Raw genomic sequence first — 22,302 nt, 5'->3', positions numbered from 1 at the left:
ATAACAATTATTTGTTAATAATATTTTCTGAATGATTATTAATTATTGTTAATCAGTAAAGACAAAATAATATCAGGAACTAATTAAATGAAAACATTAAACAAGGAGCATGAGTATTCCTTTTAAATTTTTCTTAAAATGATCTTATTATATTCTTTAGTTTCATTTTCAAACACTATAAATGCAGATTCAGATTGGCTTAATCTGCATTTATGAATAAGACTCTTTGCTAAAATAATCACCAAACTGATTAGATATAATTCTTTGAGGTTTTTATGATCACTGTTGTTGTAGAAACCAAACAGTTTATCCCAGAGTGTTTTACAGGAACGCAGCCTGCTGCCATTGTTCTCAGTGTGACCCTCCCTGCTCCCCGTAGTCCTCACCAGCAGAGGGCGACTCAAACCAGCCCACATTCCCATAATGCAGCTGTGTCAAGCTCCCGACAGGTAGCGCCAATAAGACCGGAAGTCAGCCTGAGTCTGTCCCTACAAAATAATAGTAAGAATTTGGGAAAAAATGAGAGAAGACTGCGTCATAAAGTTACAGTGTTAAAGTTTAAGTTACAGATCATTATCTAAATGACAAGTCTTTTAGTTCTAGCTACAGGACAACAACTAATCACAAACTGTTCATTCCTTTAAGCTTATTTTAACTGATTAACTGAGAAAGTTTCAAGCTAGGATATTTTTGTAAACCAACAAGTCAGAATTATGGTATTTGAACAGATTTGTTATTGTGGTAGTCAAATTAATGTCCCAGATGTACAGTCGGACCTGCAGCTAACGTCATGCAGCTGAGGACTTGACTGGAAAGTCACCAGATTTGTTTCTGAATTATCTTCAGTGTTTTTCTTTTTATGAAAAGACAAGTTCTTATCTGATATGGTTAGGGACTGTTTGTTAGTTATGAGGGTTAGGCTTGGGAAAAAAGGGGCTTAGGGGAGGATGTACAACTTTAAATGGTTGCATTTTATATTAATTTTACAGCTTTTTAAGTCGTTCCAACTCTGACATTTTTTTAGTCAGTCAGTCCTGTGAGTGTTTTAAAATATGACAAACTGAATTATTTAAGAATTACATATGTGATTTGCTTTGACCTTGAAAGGATTAATTAACCAACCAACTTCATATTTATCCAAAAGCTTTGGTGATATTAAGTGGTCAAATTATTTTATTTAAGATATTCTAATGTATTTATTTTAATTCCATCCTTCTGGATGTGCACTGACAATAAAGTTCTATTCTATTTCTTTAAAAAGAAAAAAAAAAAAGTAAAACATCAATGGTACAAACTTTTTTTTTTTATGCTGAAAAACTTCTTTATTTGAGGAGTTATCCGCTAACCCCATGAATCATTTCACCATTTAAAAAAATCCATTGGTTCAACTTAAAAAAAAAACCCCAAAAAAACAGATCAAGGTAAAATGTGCATGCATCTTTTTAAGTATTTCCAACTCTGGCATTTTTGAGTCAGTCCCATAAGTCTTTTAATAATCTGACAAACTCAATTAGTTAAGTCCAACCATCATGATTCCATTGTTGTGTTTAAGATATTCTAATTTATTTATTTTAATTCAACTCTACTCAAAAATGTCCGAATTTTTTTTCTTATATTTTTTGTTTAATTTTTTTTTATTTTGACCAACTTCTTAAAATAGGTTGTAAACTGACTACAATACTTCGATGTAAAAACCGCAACATTTTAATGCTGAAAATCAGTCATATTTTAGAGTGTATAGTTGATACATTATCACAGCCTGCCCAGTAAACGAGCTTTTATTGTGAAAGTCCAAACCAGAAGTAGTCACATTGATCTTTTCCTCAGCGGGTGTGCTGCCGATCCCTGAGGTTGTGATCCTGCTCAGTGCGTGTCGGCTCTCCCAGCGGTCAGACAGCAGACTCCTCTGCTCCTGGACCCGCACTGAGACCTCACAGAGCCGGAACATGCGCTGCGCTCTGCGTAATTACGCTCAGTGAGGCCGGATCACAGCTGGACACCTCTGTATGTCCGGCACCGCGGGGTCGAGCTCTCTTTGCACTCAAGACCCACATTTTGTCTCACCGACAAAATCTCCAGATATCCTGAAAATGGATCCTTTGAGGAATAGCTGTGAGGAAGACTCTCCGTGTGCTGAGGAGGAGGAAGAAGTGGATCCAAGAATCCAGGTGAGGTTTTAAAATGAGATCCAGATGTGGCACCAGGGAAAGTGACCCTGGGGGGAGCAATGGGAAGCCCAGTGGAAAGTGCTGTCAGAGAGTGTGTGATGGTGTGTGTGTGTGGCCAGTGAGAGACAGGACATATTATTACTTTATCATGTTAATACTGTTTTATAACCACTACAGGTGAAATAGTTGAGTGACTGAATGTGCCAGAGTTCAAGTCATGCAGAAACAAATACACACACACACACACACACACACACACACACACACACACACTGAGGGCTGCACGCTCAGTAACTCAGTACCTCTCTCTGTGTCTCTGTGCCTTGTTGTGTGTAAACAGGGAGAGCTGGAGAAGTTAAACCAGTCCACAGATGACATTAACCGCTGGGAGAGTGAGCTGGAGGTAAGAGCAGACACCAACACACCATCATCTCAGCCTCTCCCTGCAGGGCTAAACACACGGCCGAGCTGCGCCACAAAAACACCCATCAGCCCTCACTTTCAAATCTTATTTTACTCCAAACGTGTGAGAAATCCTCCGGCTGCTGTGAGGTCATCAGTCTTGTTTGAGGAATTCGCCTAGCAACGAGGTCACCGCACAGAAACAGTTCAGACTGGATGGAAATATTTCTGAAGCTGCTTCTGAGGGAAAATGTGGAAAAACTGAAGCAGCCGTCGCTCCTCCTTAATAACTCTGCACTGTATGAACCCTCCCTGCTGTAAGAGGCCTTACTGTGATCTGAATGTTAAATATAATATCTGAATGGCATGTTTGGAGCAATCTGAACCCAGAGCGCTCTCCTCGCTTCCTTTAAAAACACACTGAGCACTTTGAAAGGCTGTGAAGCAGCAGCAGCAGCAGGAAGATGGAGGATCGGTCAGCGCTCGCTTGGATGTTTAAAGGTTTACTAGACGGGTTACTGTTCATCAAAGTACAAACATTCCAGAAGAAGGCAACGGTTTCTTTTCCTTAAAGCAGGCCCCTTCTGTTTCTCATTAGACCCTCAGTCCGTCTGAACGCCACAAATCAGAGCTGGAAGAAAAGTACCAACAGACAGAGAGGCAGATGAAGAGGATTTAAACACACACGTCTCAGTGTGTTGCTTCATGCTGCTTAATTCATGTTCTCAAGATAAACACTGGATAATTATGGTCATTTTTATCCAACTGCTGTGAGTTGTGATGTGATGCACGTCTTCCCTCTGCTTATGCAGTGTGTTGAGGCAACAGTTGTGTCACTGGTGTAAATACACACACACACACACACACAGGAGCAAACAGAAAGTGAAAGGAGCCGATTCATCGTCAGGCAGAATGAGCTGAAGAATGTGGAAGTGCTGCAGGCAGGCTGTGGGCTGTTTCCCTGCAGAGTCTGGGGTTGATTAAAGATGTACAGTGGAGTCAGGCGACGCCAGAGAGGCAGCCAGGTTAAATCTGAGCTCAGATATGAGACGCTCTGCTCGCCAACATGGAGGTAAACCTCTCATGGCACACACACAACACAGCAGGGCCCAGAGTGTGAGCTGTCATTGAGCCCCTACAGAATATATTACTCAGCGTGCATGCTGCATCACTGTGTCACAGCAGGAACAGGAAGTCAGGGAAGGTGATGATGTCACAGGAAGTGTGCTTCCTGTAGCGCCCTCTCCCTTTTCCCTCTTTAACGCTCTCTTGTGTTCTTCCTTAAGTTTTTTGTATGAACAGGATGCAGGTGCTGCTGCCTTTCAAACTCTGTGTAAATCACAACACATGTACACACACACACACACACACACACACACACACACACACACACACACACAGATGTACTCAGTAACCTTGCCATATAGATTCAGTGATGACAGACCTTATTTCTGGATGGCAGGTCTTCTGTCACTCAGTGTGTTCACATAGAGAACATCAATTAATCATGTCAGTCTGACTAAACCAGACATTTAAAGTCATGTGAACATGTTAGTGTGACTGAAATCATACTAAGTCAAATTTCTGAGTCAGTAGTCAAATCCCTCCTGCATGTATACAGTCAATCAGACCCAAACTGGCCGAGGCGCTCTGAGCATGCTCCACAGTTTCCGCCCCGGGCTTTGACCCGGAAGTCCAATAGCATTAAATGTGTAAGAGAAGAAGAAGCCGGTAACAACATGGAGAAATCTACATCCAGAGCCGTGACTTTTTGGACGGACCAAATGTACAGAGCTGTAAAGTTGTCCACCATGGTAGCAGTTAGCTGCTAGCTAACCGTAGCTAACTTGTTTGTCCATTGTTTGGTCTGTGACGTAATAGGTCAACAGGAAAAAGGTCCAATACTAACAAGCTGAAAGGGGGCATATCTCCACCTATCGTAGAGGAGTCGCACATACTTGGCTCAATAAATGGATTCCCCTCCCGTGCTTGTGTACTGGGACAAGGACAGTAGGCCAGTTAGATGTCCTCGTCCAGCTGGGACTGTAGCTCCACTTCACTGTGACTGGAAACACTGAGAATTTCAACCTGATTTCATCACCAAAGAATGTACATAAGGTTTGTTCAACAAAACCAAACTGAGATACAGCTGCTGTGCAACGCATGCTCATAATATGTGGGTTATGGTTTAGTGATGGCTTTGGAGGCTCGGGGCCAAACTGATCAGAGCCAGCAGGACAGCAGAAGCAGACACGAGGCCGAAGCTTAAAACCTTCAACACAAGAGGAAACACAGAGTCACACTGATTTTCCAGTTCTCCAGATCCACTTCCACCTTCACACAGCTTTGACATGCAGCATAATGACCGACATTGACAGAGAAATTTAAAAGCTAATGAATATGTACGTGTGTGTGTGTGTGTGTGTGTGTGTGTGTGTGTGTAGGACTGCCGTCAGAGGTTTCGTGCCGTGCTGGTGGAGGCAACAGTGAAGCTGGACGAGCAGGTGAAGAGGATCGGGCGAGCTGTGGACGACTCCAAACCGTACTGGGAGGCCCGCAAGATAGCAAGACAGGTACACACACACACACACACACACACACACACACAAACGCACACACCGTATATACACACATTGACAGAGGAGGGCTGGAGTGAGTGAGGTCAGCAGACAGTGAGTGTGAGGGCAGGCTTACTGAGGATGAGAAGTTTAAAGAGCTCAATATCTACTTAAAGGGAGCAGAGTCACATGGTGTCTATTTTTAAACTCAGTCACACCTCTGCATGCTAAGCTGCTGTCACACACACACACACACACACTGTGGGGAAGAGAATTGTCTGAGGCTACATCCACACTAAGACGTTTTCGCTTGAAGACGCAGAACTATTGCTTCGTGTAATTGGAGCGTTCACACTACTGCAGCATTTTGGACCCCTCAAAACGGAGACTTGAAAACGCTGCTGACCCTGTTTTAGTTTGACAACTTCGGGGTTGTGTTTCAGTCTGGACGGGTAGTAACTAAGTCTTTTGGAAACGATGACACAGACACCTGCTTTCGCCTCCTGGTTGGTATCGGTCATGACGTGTCAGGCCAAAACATTATACCCCTCTTCTGACGATGGATCAAGCTCCTGGTTTTTGACTCCCAGTCTGTTCTGCGCCGCCTTGACCACATTATAGTTACGTCAATGACAGTTCCACCTTGTCATCGGTCCGAGCAAAGAAATCTCTGGTCTTTAGTTTCAGCCATCTCCCTACTATTTTATGTAACTAAACAACCGACCACAGAGTAGACAACCTGCTTCCTGTTGACATCAGCACACACATTCTCAGTGTACGTTAATGGACACGTGATATGCATGTTCAGGCACGTTAATAGAAAGCTGCAGGGATTATGTGTATTTGTTGGCCAATGCGGAAGTCAGCATCACCCTGGTTCGCTTGCAGGGTTGCGACAGTATGTTGATTTTCACGGTATGATAACAGTCTCAGAAAATATCGTGGTTTCACAGAATCACATTACAGAATTTATATTATTATAAGTCAGAATGACACTTAAAGGGATAGTGCAGCCAAAAATGTAAATTCAGCCATTATCTACTCACCCATATGCCGAGAGAGGCTCAGGTGAAGTTTTAGAGTCCTCACATCACTTGCAGAGATCCAAGGGGAGAGGAGGTAGCAACACAACTCCACCTAATGGAGGCTGACGGCGCCCCAGATTCAAACGTCCAAAAACACATCATTGAAACCACAAAATATCTCCATACTGCTCGTCCGTAGTGATCCAAGTGTCCTGAAGCCCCGACATAAAAAGTTGTTTGGAAAAACCTCATTTGAACTCTGTTTTTAGCCTCATTGTAGCCTGTAGCTCTGACTGCCTCTCTGGGCACCGCGCTCACGTGTGCGCTTGCGTGAGACCGTGAGACATGGCCACCGCCTTCATGTGTGTTCACGTGCTTTCGCTGGTCTTGCGTGCAAGCACACACACATGAGCATGGTGCACAGAGAGGCATTCGGCCCGTTTCCACAGTAGGAACTTCGGGGTAATTTTACGGGGCCGGGGCCGTTGGTGCGTGTCTCCACCGCAGGAACCACCCCTAAAGGACAGAGTTCCGGAACTTTTACAGGGGCTAAACAAGTCCCTGCCTCAGAGTAGGTACTCAGAACGGCTCCGTAAAACTCCTGGGTGGGGCTTGGGGATTACTTGGTGCTGATTGGATATACTCAAGACGGGATGTGACGTCAACAGAAAGCAACAAAATAGCCGGCATTTTTAAAACTCAGCAGACGAGGGTTAGCTCGTTCATAGCTTCAGTAACTCAATAAACAGTCCGTGAAAAAAATATTTTTCCAGCGGATATCTCCGTTACAACATGATTGAGCTGGCAAAGCAGTTTTGTGTTGCTGTGTGTGGTATTTATTCAGTTTTGGGAAATCACGACAACACAGAGCCTGGTAACTTTACAGGAACCTTCCTCCTACTCCACTCTCTCAGTGGAGACACGGCGGTTGAGAGGGCCGAGCGAGAGGACGTTCCTGTAGTAGTAGTTCAAATGAGGTTTTTCCAAACAACTTTTTATGTCAGGGCTTCAGGACACTTGGGTCACTACGGACGAGCAGTATGGAGATATTTTGTGGTTTCAATGATGTGTTTTTGGACGTTTGAATCTGGGGCGCCGTCAGCCTCCATTAGGTGGAGTTGTGTTGCTACCTCCTCTCCCCTTGGATCTCTGCAAGTGATGTGAGGACTCTAAAACTTCACCTGAGCCTCCCTCGGCATATGGGTGAGTAGATAATGGCTGAACTTTCATTTTGGGGTGCACTATCCCTTTAAAGGAATAACTGATTTATTACTATAGTTGAAACTTGAAACCATTTTTTAAAATGGAAGTATGTGTAATAAATGACTCCTTTAAACAGTAAGACAAATAAAGGGGAGATTCTCTGTCCAGTTGCATTTTTTTATATCATCAATAAGCAAATGCACACAGTTTGATAACCACCAATTTTCATATCAAGGTTTACATTAAAATCAGCATATTGTTGCAACACCTACCTGCTCATGACTCATTCCTGCACCGCTCAGTATGGATGGAGATTAATTCTAAAAACTGTGCTAAAATGTTCTTAAAAAAGAAAAAGTGTGGATGCAGCCTGAGCTTCACTGAAACAGAGAGATCTGCCATATTTCAATAATCTGTGTGCCTCCTTTGCTTCGTCCAAAAGCCTCTGTGTTTTCAGGCTTGTTGCAGGTAGATGCAAAGTAGGGCGACTTCCCCAACACCTGTTGTCCCCTCTGCACTGGGTCGTGACCTTTAACGTCAAATTGTTCCAGCCTGTTGAGGCTGTGATCTGATTGGGTGGCACAACTTTGGAATCCAGCCCCCCCCCCCGTTTCAGCCAAAAAGGAAGAAGCCTAAGAGTCATTTATCAGAAGGCTGACATTTGTGTGTCAGAGCTGAGCTGTCAAACTGAAATAGACTCTCTGTGTGAGTGTGTGAGAGAGTGTGTGTGTGTGTGTGTGTGTGTGTGTGTGTGTGTGTGTCTTTTCTTATCTCTGTAGCTATGTAACAAACTACCTGACAGCAGCATCGTCCTCTGACAGTAACACGTGAGAGTCGGGGATTACTGAGAGGTTTTGAATTTTGATGGGACCTGGCGTTCACGTGAAACGATCCAAAGCCTTTCTGAGCTTCGTGTATAAGTGTGTGTGTGTGTGTGTGTGTGTGTGTGTGTGTGTGTGATCAGGGGGGATTATATAGAGCACAGCCCCCAGGTTAAACTGGCGTATTGTCCCCTTATGATTTATGGATGAATATTTAATATTTAAAACATGACCTATTTTAAAGGAATTCGAATGCTTACCCTCACTGACCCTACCAGAATAAACACACACACACACACACACACACACACACACACACACACACACTACCCAACCCCACCCATAAACCAGTCCCAACCCCCCATGTTTATCCCCCTACATTCCAGCAGACTGGGGAGGTGGTGTGCAGGAATTTGCCTGTACTGTCCCATCTTTTGTCCTTTTTACCCAGCATTCTCTTCTGCACCGCTGCCTGTCTGTCTGGCTGTCTGTCTCCTGCCCCCCCACTCTCTCCCCACCCCTTCACCCTCTCATCTCTCACCTCCACAAAACTGTAACTGGGGTGTATTTGTCGAGACAAAGGCGTCAGACAGGATGACAGCGTCTGACACGTGAATTCAACATGAGTGCAGTCACACACACACACACACACACACACACACACAGTAGGATGATAGCAACGTCATGCGTCATGCGTATACGAGGTGACAGCGTGTTATGGTTTTTCAGAACAAAACCACGGTTGGCATTGTTGCCTTACAGACACACTGGGCTCCATGACGTTAATTAACTGAAAACAATGGCTGCCATCTGCGTGCTGTCACATGTTCAGCAGGCTTTGTGCCACAGAGAAACTGAGTAGTGTCCTCCACCTCTGATGCAGGTTACTCATCAGGGTGCTGAAGGTTTGCAGAGGCAGAGACTCACATACTCATCAGCCCTTTTTACACTGCCTCTTCAAGGCGGGAATTTCATGCCATTATTCCCAATTGGGAAATAGGGAGACAGAGTTGTCTCACCTTAAAGCCGGCATCAGAGGTGGCAGTAGCACCATAACAAGGTCTGTTCCGGTCTGCCGTCCGTTAAAGTTGGACCGTTAGTGAGTGTCTGCTGCCCTTGTCGTTGGCCCTCGTCATCACTAGTCGGCCTTACTTCAGCAGCACAGAGGAGCCCATCATCATCCTCACTGCGACCTCGTCACATGTCCACGTTTGGTCATGGACTTTCCACGTCCACATATGGCGTCCAAGGTACCCTGGGTGTGTTGGTTGTTGACGTTCTGGGACGCCGTGTCAACTTCATCCTGTTACATGCATTGTCTGTTTTCAAAATACACTTCTGTTTTCACAGGAAATGTACAGTTTGCATACAGTCTCTTTCTAAATAAAAGCACTATGTCGGTACAACACTGCAAATTGACTTTTTTTTCTTTCTACAACAAAACACGTGGTTGGGTTTCGGAAAAAAGAACAGGGTTTGGCTTTAGAATCTTACAGGAGGTGAACACCGGCCTTCTGGGTAAAAGTCGGTGTGCACTGCACTCTTTCGACATTGGACTGTGTTGGATTGTCTTCCGGTTTCCCATTTCCCATGACAAATACAGATGACGACGGTCTGCTGGTGTGGAGGGTTATGTCCTCTCACACAGGCACTGAAGATAAACCCCTTGTTGGCTGTCAATTTGGTGTGTGCATGTGCAACTTTTTTGGCCAAGACATGGCGACGACGTGACACAGCAGGGGGCTCTCGTAGCAGCCAGTTCTCTGATGACTGTTTGGTGTATTTGGGCCTTGAAAGGGACGGCCAGCAGGATGTGACCAAGGGCAGCACGGGTGTGACGTTTTGACATGTTATGTGTGTAACCCATTGCAGGAGAATAAAAAAGTAGTTGATAGCAGTTAGCGGCTAACTCAAGGAAGAACAGCAGACGAAAAAGTCCACAAAGTGGTAAAAAAAGTGAGGTCCAGGAGCTCCTTACCCTCCGAGCAGAGGACGAGATAAGCTGCCATAAAACAGGGACAGGAAATTATTGTTATAGACATATGATGCCATTGTTATTGTTTATAGCACTGCTGACATGTATGTTACACATCACACCCATCATGCCTTGTTTGATCCCACGATGCCGGCATGCTGTCTGAAATCACACACAGAAGCGACACAATGCTGCTGTTTTTTGGTTCTGTGTAAAAATGCAAAGGCGGCACACAGACAGGACCTCGTAGCAGCTCTATAGCGCCATCTCTGTGTAAAAAGGGTGACTGTGTTTGTTCTGCTAACAACAACATGAGCAAACACCAAACCCTGCATGAGAAAGGAAGCTGCTGCTTGGTCCAGGAAGTCCTGTGAAGGACAGGCACCTCTGTGTGACGCTTTATCTCCAACTTGACAAACACCATTGATGGATAGCGTTAGAGTCTCAGCTCCTTCTCTGCTCCTCGCTCATGGTTTCTCCTCATCAAATATCCATCATCCTCCGTCTGTCTCCCATGCACCCCCTCTCCTCTCTGAGCCTGGGAAATGGGTCATGATGGGGGACAAAGAGGAGGGATTCATCTTTGCCAGTCAAACTAACAGATTACCCGCAAAGAGCCGCTGCTATCTCCCCGTCCCCGTCTTCTATCTGTTCACCTTCTCGCAGAAGTCTTGACGACCCCGGACAGGCTATCTGAGCACTGTTAGACTCCAGATATCACAACAGCATGACACAGGAGATGTCAGCTTTGGGAGTTTTTATAATTGGTGTGAGACGATGCAGATCTGTGCTCGCTCACGTCACTGGTGGAGCCCTTATCATGAACATGGCTGACAGAGGCAGAGGGTCGTGTCACTGGGGTTAATGTAACAGGAAGACACGGGAGGCTGTGAGAAAAGAAGTCTCTGAGTTCATGCAGTATAATTTGCAGGCTAGCATCACCCGCTCCGTCTTTCTCATTGATGTTGTAGGTGGGGGAGCTACTTTGGCTAGTACTCAGTATTTTCTGTCGCAGTCGTAGCTTTCCTGCTTTTTTTTTGTAACCTTTTTTCCAGCGTGTCTGAAAACACACACTTTGCTGTTATCTGGAATGTTCTCAGGGTTATTTTGCCAAACTGTCGGGGAGCACAAAAATTAAACCACCATCTTGACTGTGACCTGGAAGCCCATTCTGGGCTCAAATTAATCTTTATGTTCCCAGCCTTCAGATGATGTGCACCACTTGTATGTAAAATACATTGTTGACCTGCTAAATTCCCCCAAAGACACCCCCATAGAAAGACGAAAATGGTGGGTCTCAGAGGGTTAAAAATGGCTATTTAGCTGCAACAATAATCCATTCAAAATGCTCGAGGACAGAAACACAAACTAGAGCAGCAAAGTTAGTTTCCATTGTTTTGCTCAGTCAGTGCAGACGGACGGTTTGGTTAAAGCAGGACAAGGAGCTCAGTGGCAGACTCACAGCGTATGTTAGAAAATGTTACACAGCACGTACAACAACTGATTATCCTGTTAAACTGTGCTGAACAAAATGTACTCTAACCCGTAAAGCTTCTGAGGGACAAGAGGAAGAGTATCAGCTCAGCCTGTTGTTGCATAATTTTGGATGTAAGATGATACGACAGAAAGCTTGGAGCTGAACTTTTTCTCCTTCTGTAAACTGAAAATCTGTGAGCTGTGTGGGAGGATGAGGATGTTGCTTTGTTTCTTCTGTTTGATACACAGAGGTAGAGCAAAGCTAAATGTTACACCTACTACAGGTCTCTGGCACAAGGAAGAAATATTTTTATTACAGAAGTTTGACTTTACAGTCTCTACTCTCCCACCGTACCCACCTCAAAACTGAGCCCCAGCTGTCCCCAACAGGGCAGAGTTTAAGTTCCACTGTCACACAGCAATCAATGCACCCTGCACTCCAAGTGCTAACACATTTCCAAAGTTTCCATACGTGATTATTTTCACTGCAAACAATCAACCACGGCGCACCTTAAGCCTGCCCTGACTGTCTGACTGGGGTTAACCTGGGCGAGTCGGGAGTTAGTGCCTGGGGGGATGTGGGCGGATTAAACATAAGAAGGAAAATGAAAGAATGAAAATCAGTCCGGCCCGAGGGAAACACCCAAATCTTTTTGCCCGTTACCAGCTCACTGCTCAGGGCGGACTAGACAAAGAAAAAGACCAAAGCAAACATCCAAAATGGTCCCACAGCAGGAGCAGCTAATGAACTGCTGCTGCTCTGCGGAGACACAAATGGAATGCACTCAGATTAAATGCTTAAAATCAGATTAACATGTATGGCTAAACTTTAAAAATACCCAGTCATCCCACTGACCTGAACCAACGTCACAGCCTGCGCTGCTTCCGCAGGAAACCCTACACCAAAGACGTCACTACTTGGTGCACCTCCTATTTTCCTCCGTGCCACCTGCCACATATGTACTGTATGTAGAATACGTACTCATCACAGCCACGGCTAAGTCTCTATTGTTTCTGTTCTCGAATATACATTTTCATCCGCTTATCCGGGGCTGGGTCGCAGGGGCAGCAGGCCAAGCAAAGCACCCCAGACATGCCTCTCCCCATCAACACTTTCCAGCTCCTCCTGGGGGATGTCGAGGAACACCTCTAACAGGAGGATCCTGATCAGATGTTGAACCACCTCAACTGACCCTCTTTTGACAGGAAGGAGCAGCAGCTCTACTCTGAGCTCCCTCCGGATGTCCGAACTCCTCATCCTATCTCTAAGGAAACTCATTTCAGATGCTTGTATCCCTGATCTCATTCTTTCTGTCACTACCCAGAGCTCATGACCATAGGCTAGGGTTGGGACGGAGATGGACCAGGAAATTGAAAGACAGTCCACATTACTGCAGACACCGTGCCATATTGCCGATCCATTCTTCCCTCACTCATGAACATGACCCTGAGATACTTGAACTCCGTCGCTTAGGGCAGTAACTCACTCCCAACCAGGAGGAGGCAATCGACAGAGCACCATGGCCTCAAGTTTGGAGGTGCTGAGCTCTTGAATAGATTTACAAATCACCCAGCTAACCAAATGTTCTTCAGTATTTCTTACTCCAGATAATCTAATGCAAGTTACTGTAACTGCTTGGTACTCAGCCAGTCGCTGACCTTAAAGTCACACGCCTGTATGGGTGGAGGGAGTGGGTCCAAATATGCATAGCATGATGGGAAGAATCCTCGTATTGACTGTGACTGTGGGCAGGAAGAGCCCACTGACAGCGTGTCGGATTTTCTTAGTGACAAAGCTTCTGTTTGTCCATCGGATCAAAGCTCTCTTGTCTGTCTGTCTGTGCATATCTGTGTGCCATCTCTTGGTCCCTCTATGGCTGTCATAGGAAATCAAGCATGGCTCCTCCAGAGGGGAATACAGGTCATGAAACACACACAGACACACGCTGGATGGATGCAACACAAAGACAACTGCTGCAGTCATACCATGTGAGAAAAAAGGCGGGGCCAACTCGCTGTCGGAAATTAGTGTCAAATCAATGTCACGACGCCGTGATTACAGCTCCCGTCAGCCTCTCCACACTTGACACTTTCATGACATCAGAAATGGGTGAAATCTCAGTCTGTCATTAAACTGTGAGCTCCACGGCAGAAATATTTACCACCTTTCAGTGTAGCTGAAATATGCTTTTATATTTGATGTGATTATAACTGACCCCTGTCTCTCTGAACTCTAGGCCCAGATCGAAGCCCAAAAGGCCACTCAGGAGTTCCAGCGGGCTGTGGAGATCCTGCGGGCCGCCAAGGAGACCATCGCCCTGGCTGAAGAGAGGCTGCTGGAGGAGGACAGCCGCCAGTTTGACTCCGCCTGGCAGGAAATGCTCAACCATGCCACACAGAGGGTACGAACATGAGACAAGGGGTTCAACTGAGGGTGATGTGGTGGAGCCAGTCGATATGATTGGCCATCTTCAGCTCGATTTCCTCAGATAAAATGAGTCTGTATGGATTGTTTCAGGTGATGGAGGCCGAGCAGGCGAGAACACGCAGTGAAGCTGAACACAGGAAAACAGCAGCCAATTACAACTCGTGTATCGGCCACATGAGGCAGTTAGAGAAGAAACTCAAACGCTCCATCAACAAATCCAGGTCTGTGCCTCTGAATGTTTCCCTCTCTGTCCCCTAACTGGGCCTCGCTCTGAGTGTGTGTGTCTGTGTGTGTGTGTGTGTGTGTGTGTGTGAGAAAGCATTTATGTCATTTGATGCAGTCCAGATGTTTCATGGCTGTGCAGTGTTGGGGTGTGCTCCCTTTGTAAGAGCCAAGGAATGTGAGTGCTCACAGAGGAGTGTTATTCCTCCAGCAGTGTTTCCCTCCCTCCCTCTCACTGTGTCGTCTCTTTCTCCCCCTGCAGGCCGTACTTTGAACTGAAAGCAAAGTATTATCTGCAGCTGGAGGTATGTATGTTAGCAGGCTGTTAAATTATTTAAAGTTAAGCTACACTGAGTCGAATCAGATCAAAGCACTGTAGTTTATACATTTTTTAACCACGCTCATGTGGTCGACCAACTACAGTTTGAAAATGTGACATCAACCAAAGTTTAAGCTCTGATTTGATTAAAATATTAACTTAGCTAAGCTTCTGTATACCTGAATATTCCTCATAGGTGCTCATTAAAATATTAAAACATTAAAATATTAAAACACTGTGTGTTTACTAAGAAACTGTTTCTCTCACAGCAACTCAAGCGTCATGTGGACGAGCGTCAGGGCAAACTTGTGGTTGCTAAGGCTGACTACCGCACAGCGCTGCGCAACCTAGAGAGCATCTCCGAGGAGATCCATGCCCAGCGACGCTCCGTTGCTATGGGAACCAGGGAGCAGGGTGTCGGTGCAGAGGGAGACGAGGGCAACGAAGACATCGCCAACTTCAAGATGGACTCAGACGGTTTGTCAAGTGAGTGAACTGAAGCTTAGAAACGATCCACATCATTCATCCACGTTCTGTTTCTTGTTCTGTCGGTGCATCTGTGTGTCTGCATGTTTAATGTGTGTATCCTGTGTGTGTGTGTGTGTGTGTGTTTCAGTGGTGTCCGTATGCATTGACGAAGAGGGCAGTCACAGTAGCAGCAGCTCAGAGGAGGAGGCCGACTCTCACTCCACCTCCTCACCCCGAGCCATGCCCTCTTCGCCCTCCTCTCTCCCTTCCACCTCTGCCTCCACCCCCCTGGACATGCCCTCCTCCTCGCTCCACACCCTCTGCTCCTACCTCTCCTCCTCTCCCTCCTCCCCCGTCCTGTCCTCCTCCTGTCCCGCTGGCCTGGAGTTAGTCAGCCCCTGTGACTCTCATGACCCGGACTCACCTCTCCTGGGCCCTCGCAGCCAGTGCAGTGGAGCTTCCTCTCCAGACTGCGACCAGGAGAGAGGTGTGTGTTCACATCATCAGTGTGTGTGTTGACTCCCGATGTGATGCTTCATCCTACATGTTCAAACTGTTTTGTATTTTTACGCGACCTTAAAGAAATAGTTCAACATTTAGTTTTTTAAAATACACGCAAATAATACACAACAGTTTATCCGTTAAGGCAGGACTTTGGTGCACTGTCTCCAGCTGGATTCAGTCAGTTAGCGCAGGATTTGGTTTCTGTACTTGGACAACTGTATCAAACATGGCAACCTCTCTGTGATAGCAAGGCTCTATTCACCCAGGAAGTGCACCAGACACTAAAGCCAATTTTTGTTGAGGTTAAACAGTGGAATTACAACTTTCTGGTCCATCATGTGATGCCATGGGGCCCAGAAGACTTCATCCTGTAGACGTACATTGTGAAAGAGACGTCTGTAAATCAGTGAAAGGATGTTGTTTCATCAAAACATAAAAAGAATGTTCCTTTGGTCGCTTTTCAAAAATTTTAAGACTTGTAAATAACAAAAAAATGGGTTTGAGGAAGAGAGAAAGGGTTTTTTTTTTTCAGCTAAATATAAATGCCACATCTGCAGTGGTTGTCAGCCTGTTATCCCTCCACAAACTAAAGGCTCAGTCGGACTGAGATGGGCTAAAATTATGATTGAATCAATGTTTGTTAAGTGTCTCATCCCCACAAAATGACTCATTTCACTATCTGAATTTGATCTATTCAGTCCGATAAAGTTTCATAGTTTGATATCAGCTGATACTGATTGGGTATTATCGTGCACCCCTACTAGACAGTGCCCAGTTTTTGATAAAGTTCTGCTTCAGTCAGCAAAGATATATTTGAGTGCCCTTGGTTTGCATGAATGTACACTAGGGCTGCCACGATTAGTCGACTAATCGATGACTAATCGACTATTAAAATAATCGGTGACTATTTTAGGAGTTGACTAATCGGTTTGAGTCATTTTTCATAGAAAAGTACTATAAAAGTGCCCAAAATACTCTTACTGCAGCTTCTTATGTTCAAATATTGGCAGCTTTACACACTCTCCCGTGACAGTGAACTAAAACCCTTTGGCGTGAGTATGAAACAAGACATTAGATGACTTAATTTTGGGGTTTGGGAGAGACAGACCAACATTTTTCAACATTTTAACACATTTTTCGATGAAATGATTAGTTTACTCATCGAAGAAATAATCGACAGATTAGTCGACAATGAAAATAATCGTTAGTGGCAGCCCTAATGTACACATGTATTCACTATTGCTGTGTGTGTGTGTGTGTTGCAGGTGACAGAGCAGAGGGAGCGGAGGCGACACTAGAAGCCGGTTTGAACAAGCTAACCTTGACTGTAGCACAGAAACAAGATGGAGACTCTGAGGATGAACAAGATCCCCTTTACATGACCCCAGACATTTCCTCTCCCGGCCCAGCCACCACCATTCTGTTAGTCAACAGCGTCTAATGAGCGTCTTTTAAACTTCAAACACTCTCTGCGCCCGGCTTCAAGCCTCTGGACTCTGTGGCAGAGCAGGTGGAGCAGGGGAGGATGTAAGCTGCACACTCCAACTAACCTGACGTTAGGTCTCCGTGTCGTCTGAACATCTGATGGTGTCATATTAAAGGTGCTATAGTGTATTTGAACATCAGTACGTCTTTGTCAGATTAATTGTGAACATGAACATGTATCATAAACGACTGAGAGCAGCAGCAGAAGGATACAGAAGTACTTTTCAAAAGACTATATTTCTCTTTGCTTCCTGTTGCAAAGAGGATGTTTCTTGCTGCCACTGAACTGATTTTACTCACTCTGTTTTTGCCAAAAAAAAAAAGAAAAAAAAAGAATATGGCTATTTTGGCTGTCAGTCATCTCAGTAACAGTGTAACATGTCGACAGATTTATAGTGATGTGGTAAACATTTATTGATGTAAATATGCTACAGTTGGCACCACTGAAGCCCCGTCTCCACCAAACCCTTTCAGTCCAGTCCCTCTGGAACCAGCAGTAAGCCTTCAGACATGGTACCTAGACCCTCGGTGTGTTCAGACAGTCCTCTTAAATGTGGGCGGGGTTGTTGTCACTCACTGCTCCGTCCAGCACTCGCTGTATTTCCTCATCAGCGGTGACACAGATGGAAGTCTGCACCTGGTTTATCGTCCACAGAACGAGGCTGCACGCCCACATTTTCACAACAAAATAGAACAGGCTGCAGTGAGAGTCTCTCTCCATGGGATATTTCAAAATAGCAGCTTTGTGCATTTAGTCCTTCTCAGGCAAGCTCAGGGGTTTAGTGTTGCTGTAGCCCACAGGAAGTGAGGATTAGAATATATGACCTTCACATAATCCGCTCCAAATGAATCTATATTTTTAAAGTCATTACTAAAAGTGTGTGTCATATAAAAACTAAAGTGATGCTCAAAGTTGTCACAGTGAAATTTAAGGTGTGCTGATGGATTCACGTCATCAACTCATGCATTGAGTAACATTACAAGTTAACGTTCCACCTTAAAAGTTGCCGGCAGTCGGCCCAGTGAATGAAGTGATTTTTTTCTCTTTCATTTTATAGTTGTAGTTTACTGATGTATGAACAGAGGTTACATAAAACCAGAGTGACCGTCCTCTACTGACCAATCAGACTGCAGTGTTCACAGCTCCACCTTTTAGTACCAGATCTGTGTGCTAGGTACCCCAACAGAGGGGGGACCAAACATGGGGACGCTAAGGAACGCTTCTGTTGGCACCATCCACAACTTTTCACAGTGGAGACAGAAACAAAACGGACTGAACTGAACTGCTCGGTGGAAACGGGGCTTATTAAAAGATGTTTTGTATCAGCATCAACAGTGGGACTTTTTTGGGATCTGATTCTCCATAAGGATCAAACTGGGACAAGCTGTTGAGTGTTGGATCACGTGTTGTTCTGCCTCGATTGTTGAGCGCCTCCTAAATGTAAAGTTGAAATGTAGGATGTGGAGACTGTTCTGGAGGAACGTGGAGTGCGAGCAGTACTCTGAGCACTAAACTAAAGCAGAGACTGAACCCATATGGTCCTCCATTTGGATGTGTGAATAATGAGTGAGTTAATGTATGGATATGTGTGAGTGAGTGAGTGAGTGAGTGAGTGAGTGAATGAGTGTGTGTCTGTTGTGTTTTTGAGAAATGTTCCAACACTATCCTGTAGCACAGATATTCTATATTTATACTCCTGTACTCTTGTTTATTAATGTTCTGTGGTTACTGTTGTTATTGTTTAATACAAAATAAGCAATAAACATGTGCTACACATAACTGATTGTTCTTAAATGAGTCTGCGACACTCTGTCAGCACCTAAGGTTATAGATCTAAATATTGCTCATGGACTTTCCACGTCCACATATGGCGTCCAAGGTACCCTGGCTGTGTTGGTTGTTGACGTTCTGGGACGCTGTGTCAACTTCAGCCTGTTACATGCATTGTCTGTTTTCAAAATACACTTCTGTTTTCACAGGAAATGTACAGTTTGCATACAGTCTCTTTCAAAATAAAAGCACTACATCGCTACAACACGTGTCCATGGACAGCTCTGACATGTCTGAATATAAGACGGCTACAAAATAAAAACTCACCACTGTAAAACGTCCTGTTTCTGTCTTTGTTGTGAAGATGTTTCAGGCCTTGGGAGAGCCGACGCCATTGTTACCTTCGCCACAGTGGTGTCTTTAGCAGCTCATGTAGCCTCAGGAGGTGAAATCCAGTGAAGGTAAGGGTCGTGGCATTTCCAGTACTCGCTCTAAGGGGAGACATGAGCACAAACAGAGTGCTTCAGACAGAGGTGCTGCAGCAATGGGCAGTATAAGAAATATAACATGTTTTTTTGAACATTAAAGCACCTAAATCTATTCCAGGAGACTCCAGTATTACAAATATGACCCTAAAAACGAGCCTAACGGGACTTCTTTAATGCTGCATGTATTGGTCCTGTTTGTGTACGTGTGTGTATTTTGAACCTGTGTGTGTATATGACAACAGAGTGAAAAGAATGTAAGAATAAAGTATATCTTAATCTGGTGGCTGCTCAGCTGTTGCAGTGTGACCTCATGTATTCAGCAAACGACCCGAGACTCCCACCTGACAGAGTGCACTGCAGCACTCGTTCCTTTACAAACTAAAACTCCATTTTCCATCTTTCTCTCTCTCCTGCCTGTCTGCACATGCTCATGAGATCACGCTGCTTTTCAGTGACACTGCATCATGTGATTTTTAATATCTGTGCCAGAGCAGCTCCAGACTGAGTGGGAGTGTTGGGCAGTAATCTGACCGTGTTCTGTAAGACACTGACATCTAGTGCCAAGTCTGAGTTTTGTATGTTTGTTTCCACCCACATGCTCCAAAGCACAGTTGGAAATCTGTGACTTGGTTAAATTTTGTTTTCTCAGTGACTTGCTGTCTTGTGAATGAGTGAAAAAACGGAAACATCTGGTGATAACAGCACAAAAACAAAAAGTAAGACAAAAAAACCAACAAGCTTATTCTCTGACGGGCAGCCCTGCTGCAGTGATGAGAGCTGGTTGAGTGTGTGTGTGTCGTGTAGCAGCACACCTGAGGTGTCGACCCAATCACACAGGCTTCATCTTACCTGACAAACTTTAAGGAGTGAAATGTTTTCTGTCCAGTTTCATCACAATCTGTTGAGACAACAATACAGAAAAAGGAAAAAACTTGTAGTATACATTTGAGAAAAAAAGATTTTGCTCTGATTATTAAACCACAGAAACTTTAAATAAATGGTGAACTGTTTTCAGAATCATTTACCCATTAGTAAAAATTCTCAGTTAGAAATCTGGAACAGTCCAGACTCATTAAACTGCTTCTTTGCTTGTCTGTTTTAAATGGTGTCTTTTGCTGCTGTTTCCATCTTTGTTGTGCTGCAGCCTACAGACAAATCTGTTACACGTCCAGTTATGAGTCATACGGATCAACAATACATACATTCACGTTTTCAAGAATATTCATAGTAATTAGGCTCATTCCCAGCTCTCCATCTATTCTTACTACTTCACCTTCTCCACCAATAAATCAGCTGCAACTGATTCAAAACTCTGCAGCACGAGTTCTCACTCAGACCAGAAGGAGAGCACACATTACGCCTATTTTAAAATCCCTGCACTGGCTGCCTGTTAGTTTTTGTATTGATTTTTAATTTCTTTTATTCGTTTTTAAGGCACCTCTTAGCTTGCACCAGACTATATCTCAGAGATGCTTTTATTTTATGAACCAGGAAGGGCCCTCAGATCCTCTGGCTCCTCTCTTTGAACTGTCCCACAGAGTAGAACAAAACATTTGGTGATGCTGCTTTCAGCCACTATGCTCCAAAAATTCAGTCTGGCTTTTATGTAGTGTCCTGCGTTAGTTATATTGTTTTATAATTATTCTGTTTATTACTTTTTATCTGTGTTTGTCTTCTTGCTACTTTTGTTTTTATTCAGTGGTCTTATCTGTGTTTTTCTCTTTTCATTATTGCTATTCTCCTGACTTTGATTTTATATTTTATCCTGCATGTTATTATATATATATATTTAGCAGCAGCACAGTAGTTTTGATCTTGTTTTTATCTTCTATTATTGTTTTAAATTATTATTGTATGACACAGTGTGCATTAGTTTCCCAGTCCTTCTTCTGTCCTTACTTTTTTATTCTCTGTATTTTTCAATCAAAATGTAAAGCACTTTGAATGACACTGATTTGTTTTGAAAGGTGCTATATAAATAAAATTTGATTTGCTGATTGATTCTTACACATTAAAGCCAGCATTGCAGTGTTACGTAAGCTTCTCAGACACCTTCAAATATTCCTCACATTAATACATGCATGGTATTATTCAGCGTTTCAAGTGAGCAATGCAGTGTAGTGTAAGCTATTCAACTTGAGCATTCACACCTACAATTTCTTCAGAGCTGAGGTCTCCAGTGTTTTACAGGCCAGCGACCCCTGAGCTGAAATGGGGACAAAGCGGTATTAAATTATCTGTACAAAGTAAGTTGTGTATTAAAGGATAACTGCAGCACTTTTCAACCTGGATCCTGTTTCCTCATGTAAATCGTTCAAACAGACCAATGTGCACAACAACCTTTAAAGTTGTTTCAGTACTGAGTATACGGACAGCGAGCAGCAGCCGGTAGCCACAGGACAGGTTGCAATGGAAGCACTTGGGGGCAACTGAACACCGTCACTGTGTGTCCATTAACAGTGGTCATGAAACAGAGTGGCTCAGGTTGTTATTTTAAAGGGATAGTGCACCCAAAAATGAAAATTCAGCCATTGAAACCACAAAATATCTCCATACTGCTCGTCCGTAGTGATCCAAGTGTCGTGAAGCCCCGACATAAAAAGCTGTTTGGACAAACGTCATGTGAACTCTGTTTTTAGCCTCATTGTAGCCTGTAGCTCTGACTGCCTCTCTGTGCACCGCGCTCACGTGTGGTTTCAGTGATGTGTTTTTGGACGTTTGAATCTGGGGCGCCGTCAGCCTCCATTAGGTGGAGTTGTGTTGCTACCTCCTCTCCCCTTGGATCTCTGCAAGTGATGTGAGGACTCTAAAACTTCACCTGAGCCTCCCTCGGCATATGGGTGAGTAGATAATGGCTGAACTTTCATTTTGGGGTGCACTATCCCTTTAAGGGTGTGAAGTGTCTCTTTACCTTTCACTTGATCGGTCTGTTTGTTGTTGTCTCGTTAAGCAGAAGTCTTTTTCTAAAACATCAATTGTATAGGTCCTG

General features: G+C 44.3%; 1 protein-coding gene and 1 long non-coding RNA gene across 2 annotated transcripts in view; both read left to right on the top strand.

The window, feature by feature from the left end:
* The window catches only part of LOC125904640 (uncharacterized), a 237,357-nt gene extending 218,523 nt beyond the window's left edge, over positions 1 to 18,834 (top strand). The window contains exon 2 of the long non-coding RNA XR_007451513.1: positions 17,988 to 18,834. This is a non-coding gene — a long non-coding RNA (uncharacterized LOC125904640). The remainder of the gene's footprint in view (positions 1 to 17,987) is intronic.
* Positions 1,823 to 18,834, top strand: LOC125904575 (SH3 domain-binding protein 5-like). The gene is made up of 9 exons (XM_049602067.1): positions 1,823 to 2,168; positions 2,509 to 2,571; positions 5,015 to 5,143; positions 13,866 to 14,030; positions 14,147 to 14,277; positions 14,541 to 14,583; positions 14,867 to 15,083; positions 15,214 to 15,552; positions 16,835 to 18,834. Exons 1-9 carry the CDS (start codon positions 2,007 to 2,009, stop codon positions 17,008 to 17,010), a joined length of 1,425 nt encoding a protein of 474 aa, XP_049458024.1. The 5' UTR covers positions 1,823 to 2,006; the 3' UTR covers positions 17,011 to 18,834.
* Positions 18,835 to 22,302: the final 3,468 nt, after the last annotated feature.

Source organism: Epinephelus fuscoguttatus, linkage group LG17 (assembly GCF_011397635.1).
Source record: "Epinephelus fuscoguttatus linkage group LG17, E.fuscoguttatus.final_Chr_v1".
Taxonomy (NCBI): Eukaryota; Metazoa; Chordata; class Actinopteri; order Perciformes; family Serranidae; genus Epinephelus; species Epinephelus fuscoguttatus.
The sequence above is the reverse complement of the archived record's forward strand: the minus strand, read 5'-3'. Positions and strand labels throughout refer to the sequence as shown.